Raw genomic sequence first — 20,266 nt, forward strand, 5'->3', positions numbered from 1 at the left:
AAGGTTGTACTCTTTCTCCCTTGCCTGGGGTTTGTGTCAGTAACTAACATTCTTCCTAGCTTTGTCCTTAAGAGTCTCTGGCTATGTGTAACCTATTAAAGTTTAGCAAGCTTATATTGCTAGAATAAGTTTTAAGAACTTTAGAGTTCTTAAATCAAGAAATTATAATTCTTGCTAATCAGAAAAATTGGTAGAGGTGGCCTGCCAAGCTGTTTGGAGGGCAGAAAAGGAATATAAGAGAAAAAACACTAGCTAAAGAACGGGAGAGAAGCCAGACATTAGCTAATTCAGTAGAAAAGAAGAACAAATGTTAAAATGATATAATACAATACAACTTGAAGGAAGAACTTGTTGCCTATCTTCTTATGAAAATAAGACATGTACAGCATTCTGCAAGTCTCTTTTGAAGTCCTTATGAGGAAAACAGAAGAATGGAGATCAAAAGAATTGAAGAACGACTGTATCAATGGAGTATTTATCCTGGCAATAGGATGACAGGAAGTAGGTTCCAATGGTTTAAACTAATGCTGGAGACATGAAAAGAAGCAGCTGTGCTACAATGTTTAAGCTATTCTATTAAGCTATTTCCAAGTGAAGTTTTTATTTTCTACCTCTACTTTTATAGCTACAGATAAGGACCTGACTGTGCAGCCAATCAGGATGTTCACACACTACAGCACTTTCTGATCCATCATTTCCCATACTTTATGGCCAGGTGTTCCAAGACCAAGATACTCTGCCACACACCATGCACACCGTTCAACCAGTGTTCTGGTTGAGATAACCCAGGCACACAGTGCTTGGTGTAGTTTTGAACTCCTACTTTTAGGCTGGTCCAAGGTCCTGTTATACTTAATAATAACATAGTTTAGTCTTTTAAAGATTGCCTTTGTATAAATCCCAACTGCTATTTATTCTTTTAATAATGTTCTTATGGGAATCCCAGCTTCTGTGGTGCCTTGGCTTGCAGCCTGTTGATATTTCTCTGCAAATTACTGCCAGATACAAAGCAATTTCGTTAAGTGAATGGAAAAATTCAGTAAATCACAGCTTTAATATAGCTAAGAATGAAAAGGAAGAATTATTAATGTAAAACTTTTTCAGTTGCCTTACTTTGTGCTGCTTAACACACTCATTCTGGTCTCCAAATGCTTCTGTATTCTTTTAATGTTTGTCCTTAGAGTTCTCCCTGTCTCCCCTTTCATTAATTTTGTTAGATTTAATTTAAAAAAAAAAAAAAGAAAAAGCTGCCACCAACAGAAGAGTTGAAGATATTTAGTTCACCTTCACTGAAGTGTGGTGCTCATTCTGGCTTGTATTAAAGTGAAAGAGCTGCACAGAAGAAAGAGACCTCTGTTTTATTGCCAGTGTGAAGATGGCTAAGTAAACAGTTTGAAAGATGGTTGAAAAGAGGAGTCAAGTTTGTGAAATATCCCCACCATGTAACTTTTTCTGCTTAAGAGTCTTGGGGAATTTCAAGGAGGCAGATGAGAGCAGAATGTTGTCAGATTGCGTTCCATCTGGCTTCTCTTAAATAACGGACTCCAGAAGCAGTTAAAGGATTTTGGTAGTGTTGGAATGGCCTCTCAAAGGAAAATTGAGAAGTTTTGGAGGTTCTTGGCAGACAGCAGAAGAAACACTGTCAGAGGATTTGGGACAGTCTTGGCTAAACAAAAAAAGACACAGAATTTCTGGAAAACGAACAAGAGAAGCAACTGGAATGCCTAGCTTGACCAACATGCTCTCAGAGTAGCAGAAACTAGGTACTGGTGAGGACATGTAGGAGGAGTATGTCTTGCTTTTTTAGGTGCTAGTGATCAGCTGATGATCTGTAATTGTTTATGTCTCAGAACAGGGTTAATCTTGTAAATTAATCTTGGGAAAGTCTATCAGGTTTGTGTTTGGGGTTTTTTTGTGTGTGTTCTGGTGTTTTTTTGTTTGTTTTTTTTGTTGTTGTTGTTGTTTTTGTTTTTTCCTTAATGACAAAACCTACAAATGAGCCAAACACTGGGCGAAAATGAGATTCAGAGTATAGAAGAATGTAGTGTCTAAAAATGAATCTTTAAACTATTATCATTGACTTTTTTCTTCCTCAGCGTCCTCGCAACAGTGCAAATTCTGGTATAGAAGTGCCCTACCCACTGCCCAGTTTCACACCCTATGTGGAAGAGTCAGCTCAGCAACAAGTCATGTGAGTCTTTGGTTTGAAATGGGGATTGCATTTGAAATTATCGAAGGTGCTTTGTAAAAATCTGACTTGTTTTGCTAAATAGCCAAGCTTTTAGGTCTACTAGAACTTAATCTGTCAACCTGGAAGCTCTTAGTGCTTTAGCTTGATGGCAGAGGCTTCACTGGAGGATGCATAAGGACGTATGAAGTGTTTGATTATCGCTGTTCATTATATGGAAGCCTGTATCATATTTATACATGCTAATAGCTTAACTCAGTGTGTTTACACAAAAACACAGTTATCTCTCTTAAGATGCTGTATGCTATGAAAGCAGCTCGAAACTGAGACAGGCTTACTGCTGTTTTCCTCTATCTTGGGAACTCTGTGCTTATTCTATCTGGAGTTTTATTCTGAAACAAGTTATCAGTTTCCATGACAACAGTGTTGCTTAGGTTATGGAGGAGTATGCTGTTTTGCCTGAAATTACCTTCCTGTGTGTACAGTTCTCCCTGAAATGCTGATACATGCCAGGAGATGGAGTTGCTCTATATTATTATTTTGCAAAGCTGCTTAACTTTCTTGTTCTGTGGCTAACGATAGCCACAGAAAGCATAGGTTCTTCCTAAGGAGAAATGGAAAAGAATGTTTGATATTAGATGGCTTCCTTGGCTCTGAATTGCATATAATCAAAGGATGCTGAACAGCATGGTTTTTTCCTGTGAGTTTTGTATGTTGCACGTGGACTGCAGAGTAGCTCTGACCAAGGACATAACACAATTTAGTTTAAGAAAAAAACTAGTTTCTGTCTAAGCTATAAGACTACTTCTTGCTCCTGAGAGTCAGTGATGCCATGGAATTGGATCTCTTGACATTGTAGTATCTCTTACATGAAGATTTATTATTTACAGGAGGCAGCATCCTTTTCTACCAGGGAAAATGAAGGAATGAGTGGGAACTGAACATCATGCTAAATTAGCTGTAAGCACTTTGAGCAGAGAGTTTGTACATAATTTTTTATTACATAGTTGAAAGTTTAAAAGCAAGTTTCCTCCTGATGCCATGGCCATCAACCAAATCAAGTCTGAAAGTGCTGTGTTGAATTTGTGTAAACATAATGCAAATCATGCCATCAGTTTTCATCCAGAGACTTGGGTAGAAGGACCCTGTAGTGATCTTGGTAATAAGCCTCCGCCCCTGCAAATAAAAGCTTTAAAAAAAACCCCAAACCCAACCATTAGGAGCACCTGTTTGGTTGTGAGTCCATTCACATGCAAAACAGATGTCTTGGAACTGTGCATTGTGTTTACTTTTGAACTATTTATTACCTAGAGCACAGTTACATTTTTCAGGGTCAGTTGTTCAGATCATCTTTTATTGAGGTACAGATAATTGCTGGAGTCATCTGGATTACTGGTATCTGTACAACTGTACAAATTCTTGTTCCTCTTTCCTGAAATTAGCATGTAGCACTTTCAAGCTAAGAAATTGATTGCTACAGACTCCTTTCACTGCTCAGTAATGGAGTTTTGTTTATTTTTTTTTAATGAGGCACTTAATTTCTGTCGCTTGACATGCAAAACATTCTCCTTGGGCAAACTCCCCTCTTATTGCATCTTAAATCTTCCCTTTTTTGCTTTATCTAGTCCAAGATCTTCCATTTTTATGTCCTGCTGATCCCCACCCTCAGTCCCTATAAACAGTTTTGTAGGATGGTTAGGGACTTGTCACCTGTGTGGTCACACAGATCAATGGAGCTAAAGTGAATATAGAACCTGCTCCAGAATGCACAACAATTCAGAGTATCCTAAGACTTCTGTTTGCTCTTGACTGGGCCTTATTAACACTTCAGTTTGATTTAGTTGTTTGGGGTTTTTTGATTACACAATTCTGAGTTGGTATACTTGCCTTTTATGTGCTGTCATTCCATTTTTCTTGTTTGTTTTTCTTTTTTTCTATCAGCGGACCAGAATGTCTTCAGACTACTCTACAGCTAGATTCTGGAATTAGCTATTTTCTCTCCTGTGCGTGCTTTTCTGTGTTACAGCGAAGTACATATAATCAAAGTAATAACTGCATGTTTTTTCAGGACTCCCTGCAAAATTGAGCCCAGCATAAACTGTGTTCTAAGTGCTCGCAAACCTGAGAAAGAGGAGGATCCACTACAGCGAGTGCAAAATCATCAGAAGGATACTCAAGACAAGACAGAGGTGATGTACTGTAAAGATAAGGTTTATGCTGGAGTCGAAGAATTTTCTTTGGAAGAGATTCGAGCTGAAATCTACAGAAAGAAAGTATTAAAGAAAACTGAAGGTATGCTTCAAAGTGGGATGGCATAAGGCTTTCTGAGATAGAATCATATAATTATACTTACTTCTTATCAGCATACATCTGTCTGTTATTGCACCTGCTTTTCTTTTTCTACTGGAATCGTTGTTTAACTGCTCTGAGGCATAGAGAAAGTAATGTATCTGACAGCTTTACATGTAAGCAGTGAAACAGAGAAAGACAATATGAGGTTTTAGTCCCTTTAAAGATAATTTAGGCTTTAGCCACAGATTGCATGTGAAATATGCATTGTGCCTTAAAAGCTTTTCTTCCTTAGAGGAGATACAGGACATAGCACAGAAGAAGGAAGAAATACAAAAGAAAATTGAGGACCTGGAGAAGAAATTAAAGAAGAAAGAAGATGACAAGCAGCAACAACCACAAGAACAGGTATTGCCCTCATTTAGCTGTTTTAAAAATATTTCTATTTTAAGTAAAAGTATCAAAAGAGGTACAATATCTTATATACTTCTCTTTGGTTAACACTTTAAAAAACTTGTTGTGAAGGGATGTCTGTCTGTATGCACGCATCACCCAGTAAATGAATGCTTACAGAAATAATTATTTTCTTCTCCCTTACTTGTCCCCAAGCCATATCCTTTCATTATAGGAATGTATATCAAAGACTTCAGGTTTTGTAGTGTTACTTTACAAGTATTGTTATTTAACAATCAGACAAGATACGTTATGCTAAGGTATAAACTTCTCAATTTTTTTAAGTAAAGGTATACCAAATGCTTAAGGGCGAATTGTTCTTTCTTAAGCTCTCTTCATATGTGGCTTCATTTTACGTAGAGAAGTTGTAGTGCAAAAGAAGACAGGAGAAGCAGCTGGAACTAGGGAAGGAAGTGAAGGGTTGCAAAGTGGTGTGGGCTAACCTTGGTAGGCAACTAAGGACCCCACACATGCTTGCCCACTCTCCCCCAGTAGGATGGGAAAGAGAATCAGGAGAGTAAAAGACCTCATCAGTTGAGATAAAGACTATTTAATAAGTAAAATAAACCAAACTGAAATATTAGTAATAATACCAATGAACTGCAACAAGAATAGGAACAATGGTAATAAAGCAATCAAAAGCTGTACTCAGGTCCCAGACAGCAGCCGCTGGCTGTATGCCAATGAAAATGGGAGAAGGGAGGGGTGAGCCTCAGGAACTGAGAAGGCTACCACCACAATGTTGAAGGGACAGGAAGAGAAGGGATCAAAGGAGGAATCAAAGAAAGAAAGGGAAGAGGTCGAGAAGGCTACCACCACGATGTTGAAGGGACGGGAAGAGAAGGGATCGAAGGAGGAATCAAAGAAAGAAAGGGAAGAGGTCATCCCCTGCAAACTCCCTAATTTATTGTGAGTATGACATTTATGGGATAGAATACATTTTTACTGGTCAGCTTGGATGCACCTGAATCTTCTGTCACTGGGTCACGTGTCCCAGAGAGTCCTGGGCTTTTGCCTTCTCCCAATCCTCTTGTGTAAAGAGAAGAAAAAGAAAGGGAACAAAAAAAACCCAACACAAAAAACAACAAAACCCCACAAACACCCCCACAAAAAACCAAACCAAAAAACCCCAACAAACCAAAAAAAACCCCAAAGAAGCTATAACCACAGGTGCAGTAGAAAGACTGGAAAATAAACCTTAAAAATGTAAATACTGGTGTGTTATCATCAGTCCCAGCACAAACCCAAAATAAAATTCTCATTAGCTACTTCGAGGGAAAGGAAAAAAACTCTGTTCCAGCAAAACTAGGGCAGCATGCAAGTAAATTAAGTGTAAAGAAAATGTCTGAAGACAACTATTAATCCATCAGGGCTCTAACAACCTACACAGGATTATCATAATGTTCTTGGAACCTTGCTGCATGGCTTGCCATTCCATCACTGTAGAATTTAAATATGATTTTGTTTCTACAGCCAACAGAGATAACAGAAGCTTCACCACCTTTGGGACTGCAAGGATTTACTTTTCTGAGTGCAACAGAAGTTGAGGAGAAACAGCCTCAGTTGCAAAGGTAGTACAGGATTTCCTTTGCTAGCAATAGAAAAAGTTGAAGTTATGAGTATCATGAATCGCTAACAGAGAGCCTGTTTCCACAGAGAATGGAATATACCCCTAAGCATCAGCCTGTAACCAAAATCTGTAATCTTTCTTTTTTCGATTGTCCGAGGGGTTTAAACTTCTTACAAGTAACATAAGTCAGCTTGGCTTGCCTTTACAGAGTTTACTTATGTTTTGTGAAGCTGTGTAAAATATAAGAAACAAGTTTGTATCTTCTTCACAGTGAATCCTCAGTCTCTGAAGATACTAAACTGCATAAACCATCTTGTTCTGAGGGTAAGTATTTAAATTAAATTATTTACCATTAAGAAATTAAATTATTTACCATTAAGTAGAAAGCTGTGTTGAAGGGAAGTGTTCTTTTATATGAATAGCAAGGCTAACGAACTAAAACCAAAAGTCTAGGTGGATTGGAAGAATGCAAATGAGAGCATGCTAATATTGAGTGCCTTCAATCATAGTCAGCAAATGACTGAGCATCTGAGGTCTGAGAACTGTCATTATTTGTAAGGACTTTCAAGCAGAAGAGCCTTTTTCTTTTAATAGCTTAAGAGCTTTCTTCACACTTTCATATATGCAGTCTTACTAAAATCTGTAAGAGAGTTTAATACTAAGATTAATACTATCTTCAGTCTTTTTTTTCTCAGAGGATTAGGTGGAGGAATGCAATCAGAAATTAATATATTCAGTTTTGTTGTTGGGAAGGGTGTGTACTGAAGAAATTTACTTTTGACCTGAATTGACTACCCTTACTGTTAACAGAGGTTATCCAGTCTCTTTATATATGTCCAGATACGCAAAGAGGAAATGTGTTTTTAGACTCTGAGAATGAACAGGAGGAACAGAAGGATGAGGCCAGCCTTGGAAAAGAAGGTACAATTCTGAAGTGTATTCTGAAACGAGCAAGCTAAGTGTGGTTCGGTAATGTGACAAAACCAAACCTTTTTAAAATAGGTTTCTTTAAATGTCAGTTCTGTAACTTCCTGGGAAGTCTACCTAGGACTGGTATTTTTCAGGCTATGTATTAAATGTTTTCATTAGCATTGGATACACTGTTGTAGAAAAACTGCTGATAAAATAGAGCCTCTTGGTTTTTCTTCACAGATGTAGGTCATCTTCCCCCAGCGGATCCTGCTACGTTTTTCACCATATTTGATGAATCCTCTACTTTGACAGATCAGACTATAAGGTAGAATTATTCAAGACCTAGATTTCAGAGGGAGAGAAAACTGAAGTATCAACTACTTGCTGTAGTAGCTGAAATAAAGTACTGCTTCTTGAATGGATGTGGAGTGATGTTTTGGTTTGTTTATACTTGCATTTTTTGTTTCATTTCATTACTCTACATGGGAAGTCCATGATGAGGCAATAGTCTCTTGTTGTTCCTTCTCAGTCTAGAACTATTTAAGCTGCTATATAAACTCTTCATCCTGGAGAGCTGTATATATTGCACTTTACTGGTAGTTCTGTAATAGAAAGTGGTAGATTGGTAGACTTAAACTCTTGAGAGGAATCTCTGTTGAAGATTGGAAGCTACTCTAATAAGTATTTAATGGAATGTAACTTTATCTTTAGTAGTTCTGCAGATCCTACACAGAAAAGTGCCCAGCGCCCTCTTGCCATTCGTAAAGCTTCAGATTCTCTAACTGCAGAGGAAAACGTATCACCAGAAGCCTGTGTAAGGAAACCATTTACCTCATAGCAGATTTTTTGTCAAGGAGAAACCACCATAGAACGTCCTACTGTTGAACTGAGTGGGATTGGCTGGACTGACGTCACGTGAGATAAGCAAGGATGCTAAACTTCTGTCTGGTGTGGCAATACTTAAATTGGGTGGTGTTAAGATTATACTGGGAATTTAATGTTTTTATTGGGCTTTAAGGTGGCCAATATGGAGATGACGATAAGGAGCCTTCCAGATTTTAAGCAACTGATTAGTGGCCAGCATTACTCTGAAACTTTAGAAACTTACTGTGATGAAGAGTTGCACCCTTAAATAGTGGCTCCTGTTCCACCTACTTTCTTGCCACACATCCCAACAAGCATCTCTGTTCCTCATCTGAAGTACATTAAGCTTGGCTCCCTTAAACCTTTTTAATCTTGTTTCATAAAAAAGCATGTGTCTTTATGTGGCAGTTTTGCAGATGTTTGTAAGGCTTTCAATAGAGGTGGTAGCTGCTGTCTCACCAAAGGACTTAATTACTGCATGCTGTGATAGACCTTTAGACTAGTTGAGTGAGAGGACTTTATTCTGAGCTGAGAAGAATTTTATGTACATCTACAATATTGAAATACTTAGCAAGGTTAAGCATGGTAAGCATCGTGCTTGTTTTGGTTCTAGAGTCAGTCTGGATAACTGCGGAGTGCTGCTTTACATGTTCTATGTGTCTTCAGTGTCCAGCATTTTAGAAAACGCTGTAATAATATGGAATATGAAACGGAACTGAAATGCACTTCTGGTGTGGTAGATAATAAGTAGCCTGCAACATCTCATGGCAGCTCTGCAGCACTTTAGAGGGTAACAAAGCTACCCTTTGGTTGGGTATCGTCTAGTTGGGTATCTATGTAGGGTTTCATTACTTAATTTGATTGAGCAATAAAAGTAGAGTACATGAAGACTCAGGGTCGGATTCATGTTGGAAAGTGGTGAGGTGGAAGAAAGGGGAGGGATAAATGTTCAGCTTTTAAATATATATATTTTTTTAAAATTTACATAACATCCACAGGCTTTTCACTGTCTCTTCCTACTTTTTTCAGGATGAGCTGAATGGAATTGAACCTTTGACTGAAGATGCAATTGTGACTAGCTCCTACAAGAACAAAACCCTTTGTGCCAACCCAGAAGACACGTGTGACTTTGTTAGGGCTGCCCACTTGGCCTCAACGCCCTTTCATGGGGTGGTAGCTCAGAGAGTCCCAGCTCCTGCTTTTTCAGAGAGTGTCCTGAAGGAAGACTCCCTAGAATCTAAGACTGCATCTCTGAATCAGGAAACACCGGTCTGTGAGGGAGCATTCAGTGAAGCGCTTTGTATAAAGAAACTCAGGTAATTAACAACAAAGCATCTTAAGCCCCTTTTCCTATATGTCTTCCATTGGTTGTAATTTTACTATTCTGTTTCTGAAGAAACAATTTTCTAAAGCAATCAGAATGTACTGAAGGTGGCCGTTTCTCTAGCTCGGGGTCCATTTTGCCTTGAGCAGATTTACGAGGTAATAGCAAGCCCACTTGGTTTCTCAGCATTACTGCTACGGGATTTAACTCCATGCTTTTTCTACCAGATAACTTGCAAAGAAATTCATAAACACATTCTGTCTCTCTAACCGGAGATTAGAAGTAAAATCATCAGTTCCTTTAATACTTGTATGCCTCTGGCATTATTTTATTATATAAAATGCATCTGGTGATTATGGCTTAGATTTCTTCAAGAGAGGAGAAAAGCTGGAGAGAAGGGAAAAAAAACTGGCAAACAACCTCCTGTTTCTTATAATTGTAAAGAAAAAAGCATCCTTTGTACAGGGTTTTCTTGATTTAGAGTTGAGTTTGATTTGCTAGCTGTTAGTATGCAAACATGTATACTATACTGAAGGTGTTTATTTGCTTGTCAAGTTCCCTGAGAAACCATGCTGACTATAATTAGGAAGGAAGAGCAAGAGTTATTTCCCACCCAACCCTCCACTGCTTTAAAAGCACTGTAGCTCTGACTTTTGGTAGCTAAGGGAGTAGTAAACATTCAGTATGTCGTCTGTTATGCCAGTTATATTTAATGGAAGAGAAGATAAAATTCATCTGTAGACTAAGATTCTGAGTATAAACAAGCATTGAAGCCAAAATGAAACTCTGACATAACTACTGGTTTTCCAGTAAGGGTGGGAAAGAACTTTGACATGAAGAAGTCTGGGAGTACATAGTATCCTTTTGTAGTCGCTAGGCTGGCATTACCTAGACACTGCATCTTCTGAAAGTCTGACTAGTTGATAACTTTATTTACAGCCCGATCATGGAAGCAAGCCTGGAAGATACTCGCTCGTCAGGATCTTCTGTCTCCTCAGGATCTTCTCTTTCCTCTGTTACACAAATATCTACTATAAAATACTTGCATATCCCGGAGAAACTGGAATTTACTCATAGCTTGCCTGCAGAAATGGTTACTGATTCTGGAGGTATTGGTGAAAACATTACTGGTTAGTACTAAAGTGAGTTTCACTCACAACAAATAACTTGCAGGTGTCACTAAACTATGATGCTTTTCCTGTACTTTCTGTATTCTGTTCTGCTTTCTGTGTATTTCCTGTTACTTTGACTTCTGACTAAACTTGTGTCTCCCTTGTCAGCAGTAGTGAGCTACATAGCATAACATGCTTGTCAGCATCCAAAAGACGTAAATATTAAGGTGACGGAGAAGATATTTAAGGTATTAAAGCAGAGAGTGTGTAGGAGTAATGAGGTCAGATTCTGAAGTGAAAAATTTGGACTGGATGGTAATGAGAACTTATAAGACAGCTTTGTTTTGTGTTGATTTTTTTCTTTAATCATACTGTGTGATCTCATGTGCTGATAAATGCCATGTTGAAAAAGGTGAATGTGAATTTGAAAACTAGTGAAAGTTACATAATTTTGCTGTAAACTATTGTGCTGCTTTGCAGTATGTTTCTTTTTCCTACTGAAGGAAAACAATGCTGGTACTTCAATAGTTAGTTTTAATTTTTTTCTTCTGGCCGAAGACCGTTGTTTATCTCTGTAACTCTTTATATTGTAGTTAGAACAGGAATGCTCATAAAAAGCCTTCAAAATCCACCCTGTAGAATTAGGTTTGTGTTGACTGACAGTTTTCCAGGTGTTTAACCTTCTTTAACTCCTTCGATTTTATTTTATGATATATTAATATCAGTAATAGATTTTTAATTAGAACTGTGTATCTGAAAATTCTCAGTGTATCTACTCTAGAGAAGATTGTTATGGTGTGTCTGCAGGCTATCTTACGAAGCCTGCTTGGGACCTGGAATGACAACACAATTAGAAGAGTGGTGTCACTGAAATAGCTGAAATATTTTGGATAGATCTTACACTCGTTTTTTTATCATATGCACTAATCTTTAGAGCAAGATGAAGGATCTCTACAGATTCTTTTTAGAAAAAGAAGGCATTTGTTCAGATGTTTTAATGGTCATTTCTCAAACTTTTTATCATTCCTGTTCCTTTTTTGGGTTTTTCTTGCTTTCTGCACATCTCCCTAGAACTGCAGTTTTCAACCTGGGTGTATCAAATCTAACTGAGGATTCGTTAATGCTGTGTAGAGCAGAAAAGTTACTTTGGATGTCTGTAAGTTTATTCTTGTAAAATATGCCAGTAAATTCCATACATTTGTGATGGTAAAATATTGGAACACCTATTTAGCCTTCAACCTACAATGTTTCCTGGAGCTACTTTCACAGAATTACTTTCTGAGCAATATCTTACTGCAGTGCTTTTCAAATAAATACAAATATAACAGTAGGTAATGATACTCTGATTCTTATCTCTGTACTGTGAAAGCTTAAAATGTTGTCACCTGTTACTAGTCGTTGTCTTTGGGAGAGGAAGTCAATAAAAGCCGTCTAGTTCTGCTGCGTTTTACTTGCCTGATCATTTGAGATCAACACTTCTCAGGCTACCTTGGTTTTGTACAGATGAACTCATCTATTGAATGATTTTTCTCCCTGTACTATTATGCAGGAACATAAGCCCAGACCTGCAGGTAAATATCTTATGTGTCTTCCAGGACATGAAAGCCGTTAAATTCTTAATATTGCAGTGAGCAGCACAGTTGGAGTCCAACTTTGTTTTAATTTTCTTACATAAAACCCCTGCTATATTCAAAGGATTGAATTTCAATAAAACTCTTCTTTTAAAAATCATAAACTAATTGCTTATTCTGGACACAGATTTTAGAAAAAGGAGTGTTAATTTGCAAGATCAGATTGAATTTTGATCTTGGAGGTATCTTCCAACCTTAATGATTCTGTGAATTCTGCTGTGACTGAGCAGATGTACCTAATCTAATTCAGAGCTCTGTCTCTTGTGAAGGATACATTTTACATGACACTACAGAAGAATCATTGAGACTTCATGATGAAATAGTCTGTAAGGTAGTTTCAAAGATGAGTGTTATGCTCACTTCACAGAACAAGAACCTATTGGAAAGAGATTAATTGACTTCCTGAAAGGAGATGGAGTAAATCAGTATGCAGGTAGAAAACTTCCAATATCCAGGTTATTTTTTCTTGACAGATACCATTAAATCACAGAGACTCAACACCTGGTTTCAACTCATCTGTTCCTGTTACTTGTCTTCCTAGGTGATGACGTAACTCAGGTCTTGTGGTGCACTGAACGGCGTAAAGAGCTTTTAGATCCTATGCCAGAATCATTGACTGCTTCTCCAGACTTTCATTTGGAGGCTGGCGCTCTGCCTGTCATGCAGTTTGAGAAAAACGTTGAACTAGGTAGGTATGCCAAACACTGTACAGTGCAAGGGATCTATTTATGTTCTAATTGGTTTGAAATATTCAAATATTGGCTTCATATTCACCATCACTAGTTTTGTGGTGTAGAAGGGGAATAATTTGAACAGCCTGGGTACGTATATTTGCTGTTACAGCTCATGAATGTAAACTTTCATAACAGGAACTGACACTTACTGTATCAAATGGGAATATTGGACCAATGAAGAACACAAGATGTTTTTTGCCATTCTAGAGAACTCTCCCCGGTTGGATACAAAGGGATTTGCGATAAAGGTAACATGTATGATGGTTATTGTATAAGTAGTGTGAAATGTTAAAATCTCCTCAGCCAATATAAAGTAAAATGCAGTAGGTTTGGTCTTAATTTCTGAATTCTGTGCATGGAGCTTGCTACTCCAAGTCCTCTTTCTAATTCCTGATGTAGATTAAAAGTTTCTGACTGTGGTAAATGTCTTCCTTGGTTAAGTAAGGAGAAAAAAAATGGAGCAGAAGAATGTGAACATGAGCAATTTTACTTTATTCTGAAAATAAATGTTGTTCTTCTCTACCTTCTTGTAGGTGCATTCTCAGCCTGTGCCTTGGGATTTTTATATCACACTTCAATTGCAGGAGCGTTTGAATTCTGACTTTGAGCAAAGCTTCAGTGAGAATTTCAGCTGCTACTTGTATCAAGACGGCTGTGCTATTTTGCACAGGAATATAAATTACTTTACGCTTGGGGTCAGTACAGATCAACAAAATATGCTTGTAGATGAGATGAACTCTTGCATAGGTACCATTAGTGAGTTTTGTTTGTCATTATGCTCATTGCTGAAGATAGCTTCGTGTGTTTAATCCTCTGGTTTTTGTTTTAGCTATATATGAATTAGGACTGTCTATTATAGCCTTAGTCAAAGCTTATTTCTCATTCGTAGATCATGTGCTTATCAGTGACAAACTTGAACTGATTTTTCACATTTTCTTTATTGATGAGCTCTAAACAACCTGAACCAAGAAGTATGTGGTATTCCATAATAAGGTCTGCATCTAAAACTCTTGTTTAACTTGACATCTTCCAATAAGTTCCAGTCTGCTATAGCAAGGTTGTAGCATTTAGTGTTTTGCCGAAGGATTTACATTTTAAATTAAGTCTTGTAAGTGCGTTTTGAATTGTTGCATATAAATAGGATACAAATTAAATAGTGATTTCAGTCTTGAGTTCAGTTTCCTCCTCCTGATCTTTGGTCCACTTCTGAACAATAGTGTCTCCTAAGAGCTCATGGTTCTTTTTAATTCTGGCTGTGCCAATCACCGGCAAAATCTGATTATGCTGAATTTAGGGTAGGAGTGTTATCTCTTGACAGATGAATAAGGAAAACAGGTGAGCTATAAATATTTCACTTAATCTAATGTAAAACGGTATATAGATACATATTTATTTCCTGTTTTCAGGATGTTATTCGTGGCTGTAAGTCCATCACAGATGATGTTATCCTACTGGTCGTTTATAATCTTCTGGGCGTGGTAGAGAAGCTCCATAGAGCAGAGATTGTCCATGGAGACCTGAGTCCAGAGGTGTTCTTTCTGGGAGACAGGTTGGTCTCTGTGTATGAATATGGGAGGATCTATAATACTGTTTCAGCTACAACTTTTGTGCTTTTGTAATTTCCCCTCTTTAGTTGGAGTACTGATCTTGCAGTCCAGGTTTTTTTTAGGCTACAGTGTATTCTGAAAATAGTGAAAACACTTTGTTTAGGAATAAACCTTTCTTTTGTTTATTTCTATAGAAATAGTATGCAATGATGTTGTAAAACTTCTACTAAACAAAACGTTTTGCTATAGCTTGTGTTCTCAGTTTTTACTTAACTAGTGTATTGGACAGCTAACTGGATATTGGTAAATAACTTGCTTCCCGGTTTGACATATCTGATAAACAGGGAATTAGAAACCAAAGGTCAGGTGGGACTTGAAATATCCAGACGCACTCTTAAACAGGTTGCTTAGCTTCCGCTACAGTTCAGCTTGTAACTTGATGCACATATCTAGTTTTCTTTAAGCTCTTTCCCATATTACATTAACAAAGTTACATATCCCTTTAAATGTAATCTGCAATCTGAGTGTGGGAAGACAGTAATTTTGGAATGTAATGATTCAGATATAATTCCATTAAAAGAAATTCACTAAGGCTGTTCTTAGTCTTCACTGATATGTTAAAAATAGCTATTAACTTTAAATGTATTTTGAACCTGTAGTCATCTAACATGTGCATCTCTGATATCACAGAATCACAGGACGTTAGGGATTGGAAGGGACCTCAAAAGATCATCTCGTCCAATCCCGATATATCCCAATATATTTTATTTAGAATTTATTTATAATTATTTATAGAATTTGTTTATTTATAAATTACATGCATGTACTGCTGAAGTTCTAATATTTTCTTCACACACCCCAATGGATTGTCTTGCACATCTCTTAGGGTGCATGCATCCCACTTTTGAAGTCTCTGATCTAACAGTGACTTGATGGACATGGATATCTCCTGCTGGATTTCTCTGTGGCAAATATAAACCAAAGTGCCAAAAAGTTAGGATACTGGTGTGAGTTTGTTCTGAGGGTTTTTTTGATAGCAAAAAATAACCTAGGACAAGCACATAGTATCAATTACAAAATATGCTCATAGCATACAAGTATGTAAGAAGAATGCTGGTGAGAAGTGTGATCTGTTCATGTTGTTGGCTTGGCAGTGCACCGTCATCTACACAGATACTCATCACTGTCTTTTCTGCTTGTCCTCCCTAGTGTATAGACCGGGAAAGATTTTTTTTTTAAGTAATGTGAAGTTTAATTTTCTCTTGTATAAAATATTCTGAGATCTTGAAGGAGAAGTGCTAAGCACTGTGCTGTTTTCCCATTCTACCAACTGTGTTTCAGATAACTTTGACAAATATCAAAACAGAGATGTCCTTGACCTGGTAGTGTTTCCCGTTGCTTACTCTGGAGATACCAGTATCCTCCTTAAGCTTCAGACTGCCAGCTGGTTCCCTGTCCAAGGCTAGTCCTTTCAGCAGTAGTTCTTAAGCTAACCATCAGAGGGGAGCATTGACATAGCCGAGACTCACCTTCATTCCACTGTTAAATTGCATTTTTTTAAAAAAAAAAAGTTTGTTGGATTGTCTTATACCTGATTTGCTTTCCTTGCTCAGGATCTATGATCCTTTTGGTAATGATGAGATGTCAAGAGCTCTGAAGATCGTGGATTTCTCTCACAGTCTAGATTTGAGATTACAGTCTCGAGTAAGTTTGCCCAACAGCTTTCCAATATCTCAGACCCCTTATGGACAACAGCTTCTGACAGAAAGTTCTCTTCCTTATCAAGTGAGTATCTATTGAGCAGTACATCTTCGCTTCTGTGTTTCCTTTACAAAATCTCTATTTTCTTAAGTTATATTTTGCAAACTCTGTGGAGAGCTCTGATCAATAAGTAATAACTAAATAGATTTTTTTTCATCTGATTAAATATTTGGCATTAAGTGAAGGGACTAGCAGTGTTGTTGAGTGCCTGTGACTATTGCATTTATTTAGGAATTTACAGTACGACCAGAATTTTACTTTTTGAAGTTTTCTTGCTTAGCTGGTCTCTGGAAAATTCTTATGTGAAGACCAATTCAGACTTAAATTTGTAAAAGCACAAACAGTAGAAATCTGTAGTAGACTGCAGAAGATGACAGAAGTTTGAACTTTCTGATGTTTGTTGTGATTGCAGGTAGACTTGGTTGGCATTGCAGATATAGTCCATTTGATGCTCTTTGGGGATCATCTCCAGGTCTATCAAGAGAATTCCATCTGGAAAATCAGCCAAAATGTATCCAAGTAAGTCCTTTTGCAGGGGAGGCTGCTGGGAAAGAGCAGACTTCGTTCACTTTGTTTGCAATTGTACCATCTTCAAAGCTTAGACCACAGAAATTAGTGCTGCTGTAGCTGAAAGCATTCATTCTGTGGCGACTTAATTTTGAAGCTACTAGACTTGTTCATTGTCTAGTTAGTCTTAGTGCTGTGTAGGAGACAGTCCAGTTAAGATGATACTGCTGCTTCTATCCTTTCAGATCAGACTGCTTTAGTCTCCCTCTTAATTTGATAGACCAGGGTTGGAGAAGTTTGTAAGTGGTTGGTTGGTGAGGGGAAAAATTGCATGAGCATGTTGCTTTAGAAATGGAGATTTAGGTTTTCTGTCCTTTTCATTCTAGGCCCTGTTAAAGGGCTACTAGGACACTGATGCCAGCATTCTCTCTGTAACAGTTGCAGAAACAGTATACATGCACAAGAGAGAAAAATAATTTAAAATTATAATTCAAAATGCATTTGCAAGCAGCTTCTTTTTGGAAGCTGCTGTTTGTCCTCAGGTATTCATCTCTACTGCTCTCTTTTAGCCATGTGTTTTGGCTATAAGAGTACTCTGCTTTCATCTACCCTTTGTTTGCTCTTAGACTAAACACTTGTTCACTTTGTTAGTCACATTCTGCAGAATTTTATGCCTTAGCATGTCATAAGGATTTTCCAGAGTGCTCTGCTTATGACAGAAATTACCTGACAGATACCTGCATTTATAATTGTGGTACATTAGCTACAATTGCTGTGTGGATATAATTCTATAACCATTGCTTTAAGAAAACCTGCTACCAGTCTGGGAGTTGTCCAGTTCCCTAGCAACCTGCATTACGTAGACTTCCTAGCTTCTTGTATTCAACCTTTGGAAAAATAACCTCAATCTTGAGCTGTGTGTAGGGGAAAAATGCGTTTTTCTGTGCTTGGTGTGTATCTGTGTTTCTATATTGTTATAGACTGTTACCAGTGGTTACAAGGCTGTAGCAGGTTTCTGCTGAGTACTCAGTATGCATGCCATACTCTACCCTGTAGCTTTTGGCTTTTCTTCAGAGGATCAACTTACAGCACTAGGCTGTGAAGAATGAAATCACCAAGGCTACCTTCTGAAGAGATTAATATCAATGATGTATAAATTGGCAATAAATACATATCTTATACTGACTTTGTTTCAGAAATACTAAAAAAAAAAGGGCAACTAAATCATTGATGGAGACTGGCTATTGCTCTCTACTAACAGATATTCTAACATTACATATCCTTGAGACAAGTAAGTCTGACCTGCTCTGAAAAATAGGACTCCATTATATTGATTTCTATCAGAACATGATCTGTCTTTAACAATATTCTGTTGGGACAGAAGGACAGATTTCTGATAAGCGTTGCCTTTAAAAATGTATCTATCTATTTAATTCTACAAGAGAAGCAGTGGGGAATTGCAAGGCAAAACACAAAATTATTCTTCTAAGGCAAATGGCAGTCAATAAGGCAGAACCCACTTAAAAGCTGGTAGAATGAATGCACAGCACTTGATGTCGTAGGAAGGACTTCTGGAAAGATAGAATGTGAATTCTGATCAAGTTGGTTTTTTTCATCTTCAAGCATTACTGTAAGGTTGACAGCTTGTTTTTCAGGGGAGGGAGTTTCATAATGTTACCATTATTAAAGAATGGATTTGGAGATATTTCTCTTTTTTTACTTCCAGGAGTGTTTTTAGTTTTTCTATTTTCACTCCTACTATTTTAGGAAACTTGGTCTGTGCAGGCTTATGTGAGATAGCTTATAGAAGCTGTGTTTGAACTTTTAGGACTATTTTTGCAATTCGTAACTCCCTAGACATCCTTACCAACATGTAACCTTCTCTGCTATGTCTCTTTTTGTCTAAGTCCATGCAGGAATGACTTCAAGTCTTGATTTTTTTTTTTTCCTTTTCTTTTGCTATGGTCTGTATTACTTCATTCTCTTAGAAAATGCAAGAGTTACAAGTGTAATAGTGCAGGCCAGATTCCTTCTGAGACTGTGGCTGCTGCTGTTTTGTGAGTTGCTTACATAAAACAGAGGCAGAGAATTTGTTCAAAAGCCAATGTAACTCCAAGCTTGAGGGAGAGAAGTGCTTCAGTAGTCAGAAGCAAGGTGGTCTATGGACTTCAGTACAAGACTGAAGAACAGAGGTTTAGATCTGATATCAGTGTTCTGAGATTTAACAGGTTTAACCTTTTTATTGTTGTGTGGGTATATCTATGAGACAGGGGATTTATTACTATTAATTGTCTTTTAAATGCCATGTATATGGGAGTTCTGGCTGTTGGAAGGCAGGAAAAAAGATAGGAAAACTGGCTGTAAACCACACTTTTTTATTTATTTTTTTTAATTTCTCTTGAATATTTATTGAATTCTAAAACTGGCTGTAAACCACACTTTATTTATTTATTTTTAATTTCTCTTGAATATTTATTGAATTCTCTTGAATTCCACTTTCCTTTAATATTGGCCTGTGAACGTAACTTGCAAAAGGTGAAATAAGGTTTACTTGTACCCTTGATTCATTAAAGGAATCTGCCAACTTTGTTGGTTCAAAGAATGCTCTTGATAACTTCTTTAATTTAAAAGTGCTGTGGCTCAATGTGAATGGTGACAGTGGTCAAGTACACCAGAACAGGTAATGGTAGAAACAGTGGTTTTGATAGACTTGTGAAACAGCCTGTGTAGTTACTATCCAGAAGCCTACCAGAGAAAGAGAAAGGGACTCGCATGTATAAACTTAACTATACATTCTTAGTTTTTCTTTATGTTTACTCATGTGAGTGAAACTATCATTTCAGCTAGTTACTATCCAGAATCCTACCAGAGAAAGAGAAAGGGACTCGCATGCATAAACTTAACAATACATTCTTAGTTTTTCTTTACGTTTACTCATGTGAGTGAAACTATCATTTCAGACTTGGTTTTGCCAGGGCATTTAGTGCTGAATATAAATGGAAATCTTGACAGACATGTTGTGTATGCATACAATTTTACTGAAGACCACTCTGTTTGTTTTAGGACTGTTGACAGTGATTTTTGGAGTAAATTCTTTGGGAGAATTCTGAATGCAGATGGTAAGTCCACAGTGCCTCTGCTGAGGGAGTTGAGAGAGGAAGTGCGTGCCATGTTTGACAGCTGTTTCCAAGAACGCCTTTGTGACTCCTTAACTGCACTGGGAGAAACTCTCTTGGAGAACACCCTGTGACTTCATAGAGGACCAACACACTTTGTATTATAGAGAATAATTTGTTAACTTTTTATTTATTTGTTTTCAAATGTAAGCATGAACAGTGATTGTAGCAGTTTCTGCAATACTTCACATGGGACTC

General features: G+C 37.4%; 1 protein-coding gene across 1 annotated transcript in view; it reads left to right on the forward strand.

The window, feature by feature from the left end:
- The window catches only part of BUB1B (BUB1 mitotic checkpoint serine/threonine kinase B), a 24,252-nt gene extending 4,076 nt beyond the window's left edge, over positions 1–20,176 (forward strand). Inside the window, exons 7-23 of the mRNA XM_010179883.1 lie at positions 2,097–2,191; positions 4,257–4,480; positions 4,773–4,885; positions 6,404–6,501; positions 6,772–6,824; positions 7,341–7,436; positions 7,659–7,737; positions 8,124–8,226; positions 9,306–9,592; positions 10,540–10,709; positions 12,885–13,031; positions 13,213–13,325; positions 13,611–13,772; positions 14,484–14,626; positions 16,238–16,409; positions 16,798–16,904; positions 19,956–20,176. Coding sequence (XP_010178185.1) covers positions 2,097–2,191; positions 4,257–4,480; positions 4,773–4,885; positions 6,404–6,501; positions 6,772–6,824; positions 7,341–7,436; positions 7,659–7,737; positions 8,124–8,226; positions 9,306–9,592; positions 10,540–10,709; positions 12,885–13,031; positions 13,213–13,325; positions 13,611–13,772; positions 14,484–14,626; positions 16,238–16,409; positions 16,798–16,904; positions 19,956–20,142 — 2,349 coding nt within the window. The 3' untranslated portion in view covers positions 20,143–20,176. The remainder of the gene's footprint in view (positions 1–2,096; positions 2,192–4,256; positions 4,481–4,772; positions 4,886–6,403; positions 6,502–6,771; positions 6,825–7,340; positions 7,437–7,658; positions 7,738–8,123; positions 8,227–9,305; positions 9,593–10,539; positions 10,710–12,884; positions 13,032–13,212; positions 13,326–13,610; positions 13,773–14,483; positions 14,627–16,237; positions 16,410–16,797; positions 16,905–19,955) is intronic.
- Positions 20,177–20,266: the final 90 nt, after the last annotated feature.

The sequence above is a fragment of the Mesitornis unicolor genome, unplaced genomic scaffold (assembly GCF_000695765.1).
Source record: "Mesitornis unicolor isolate BGI_N332 unplaced genomic scaffold, ASM69576v1 scaffold1722, whole genome shotgun sequence".
Classification (NCBI taxonomy): Eukaryota; Metazoa; Chordata; class Aves; order Mesitornithiformes; family Mesitornithidae; genus Mesitornis; species Mesitornis unicolor.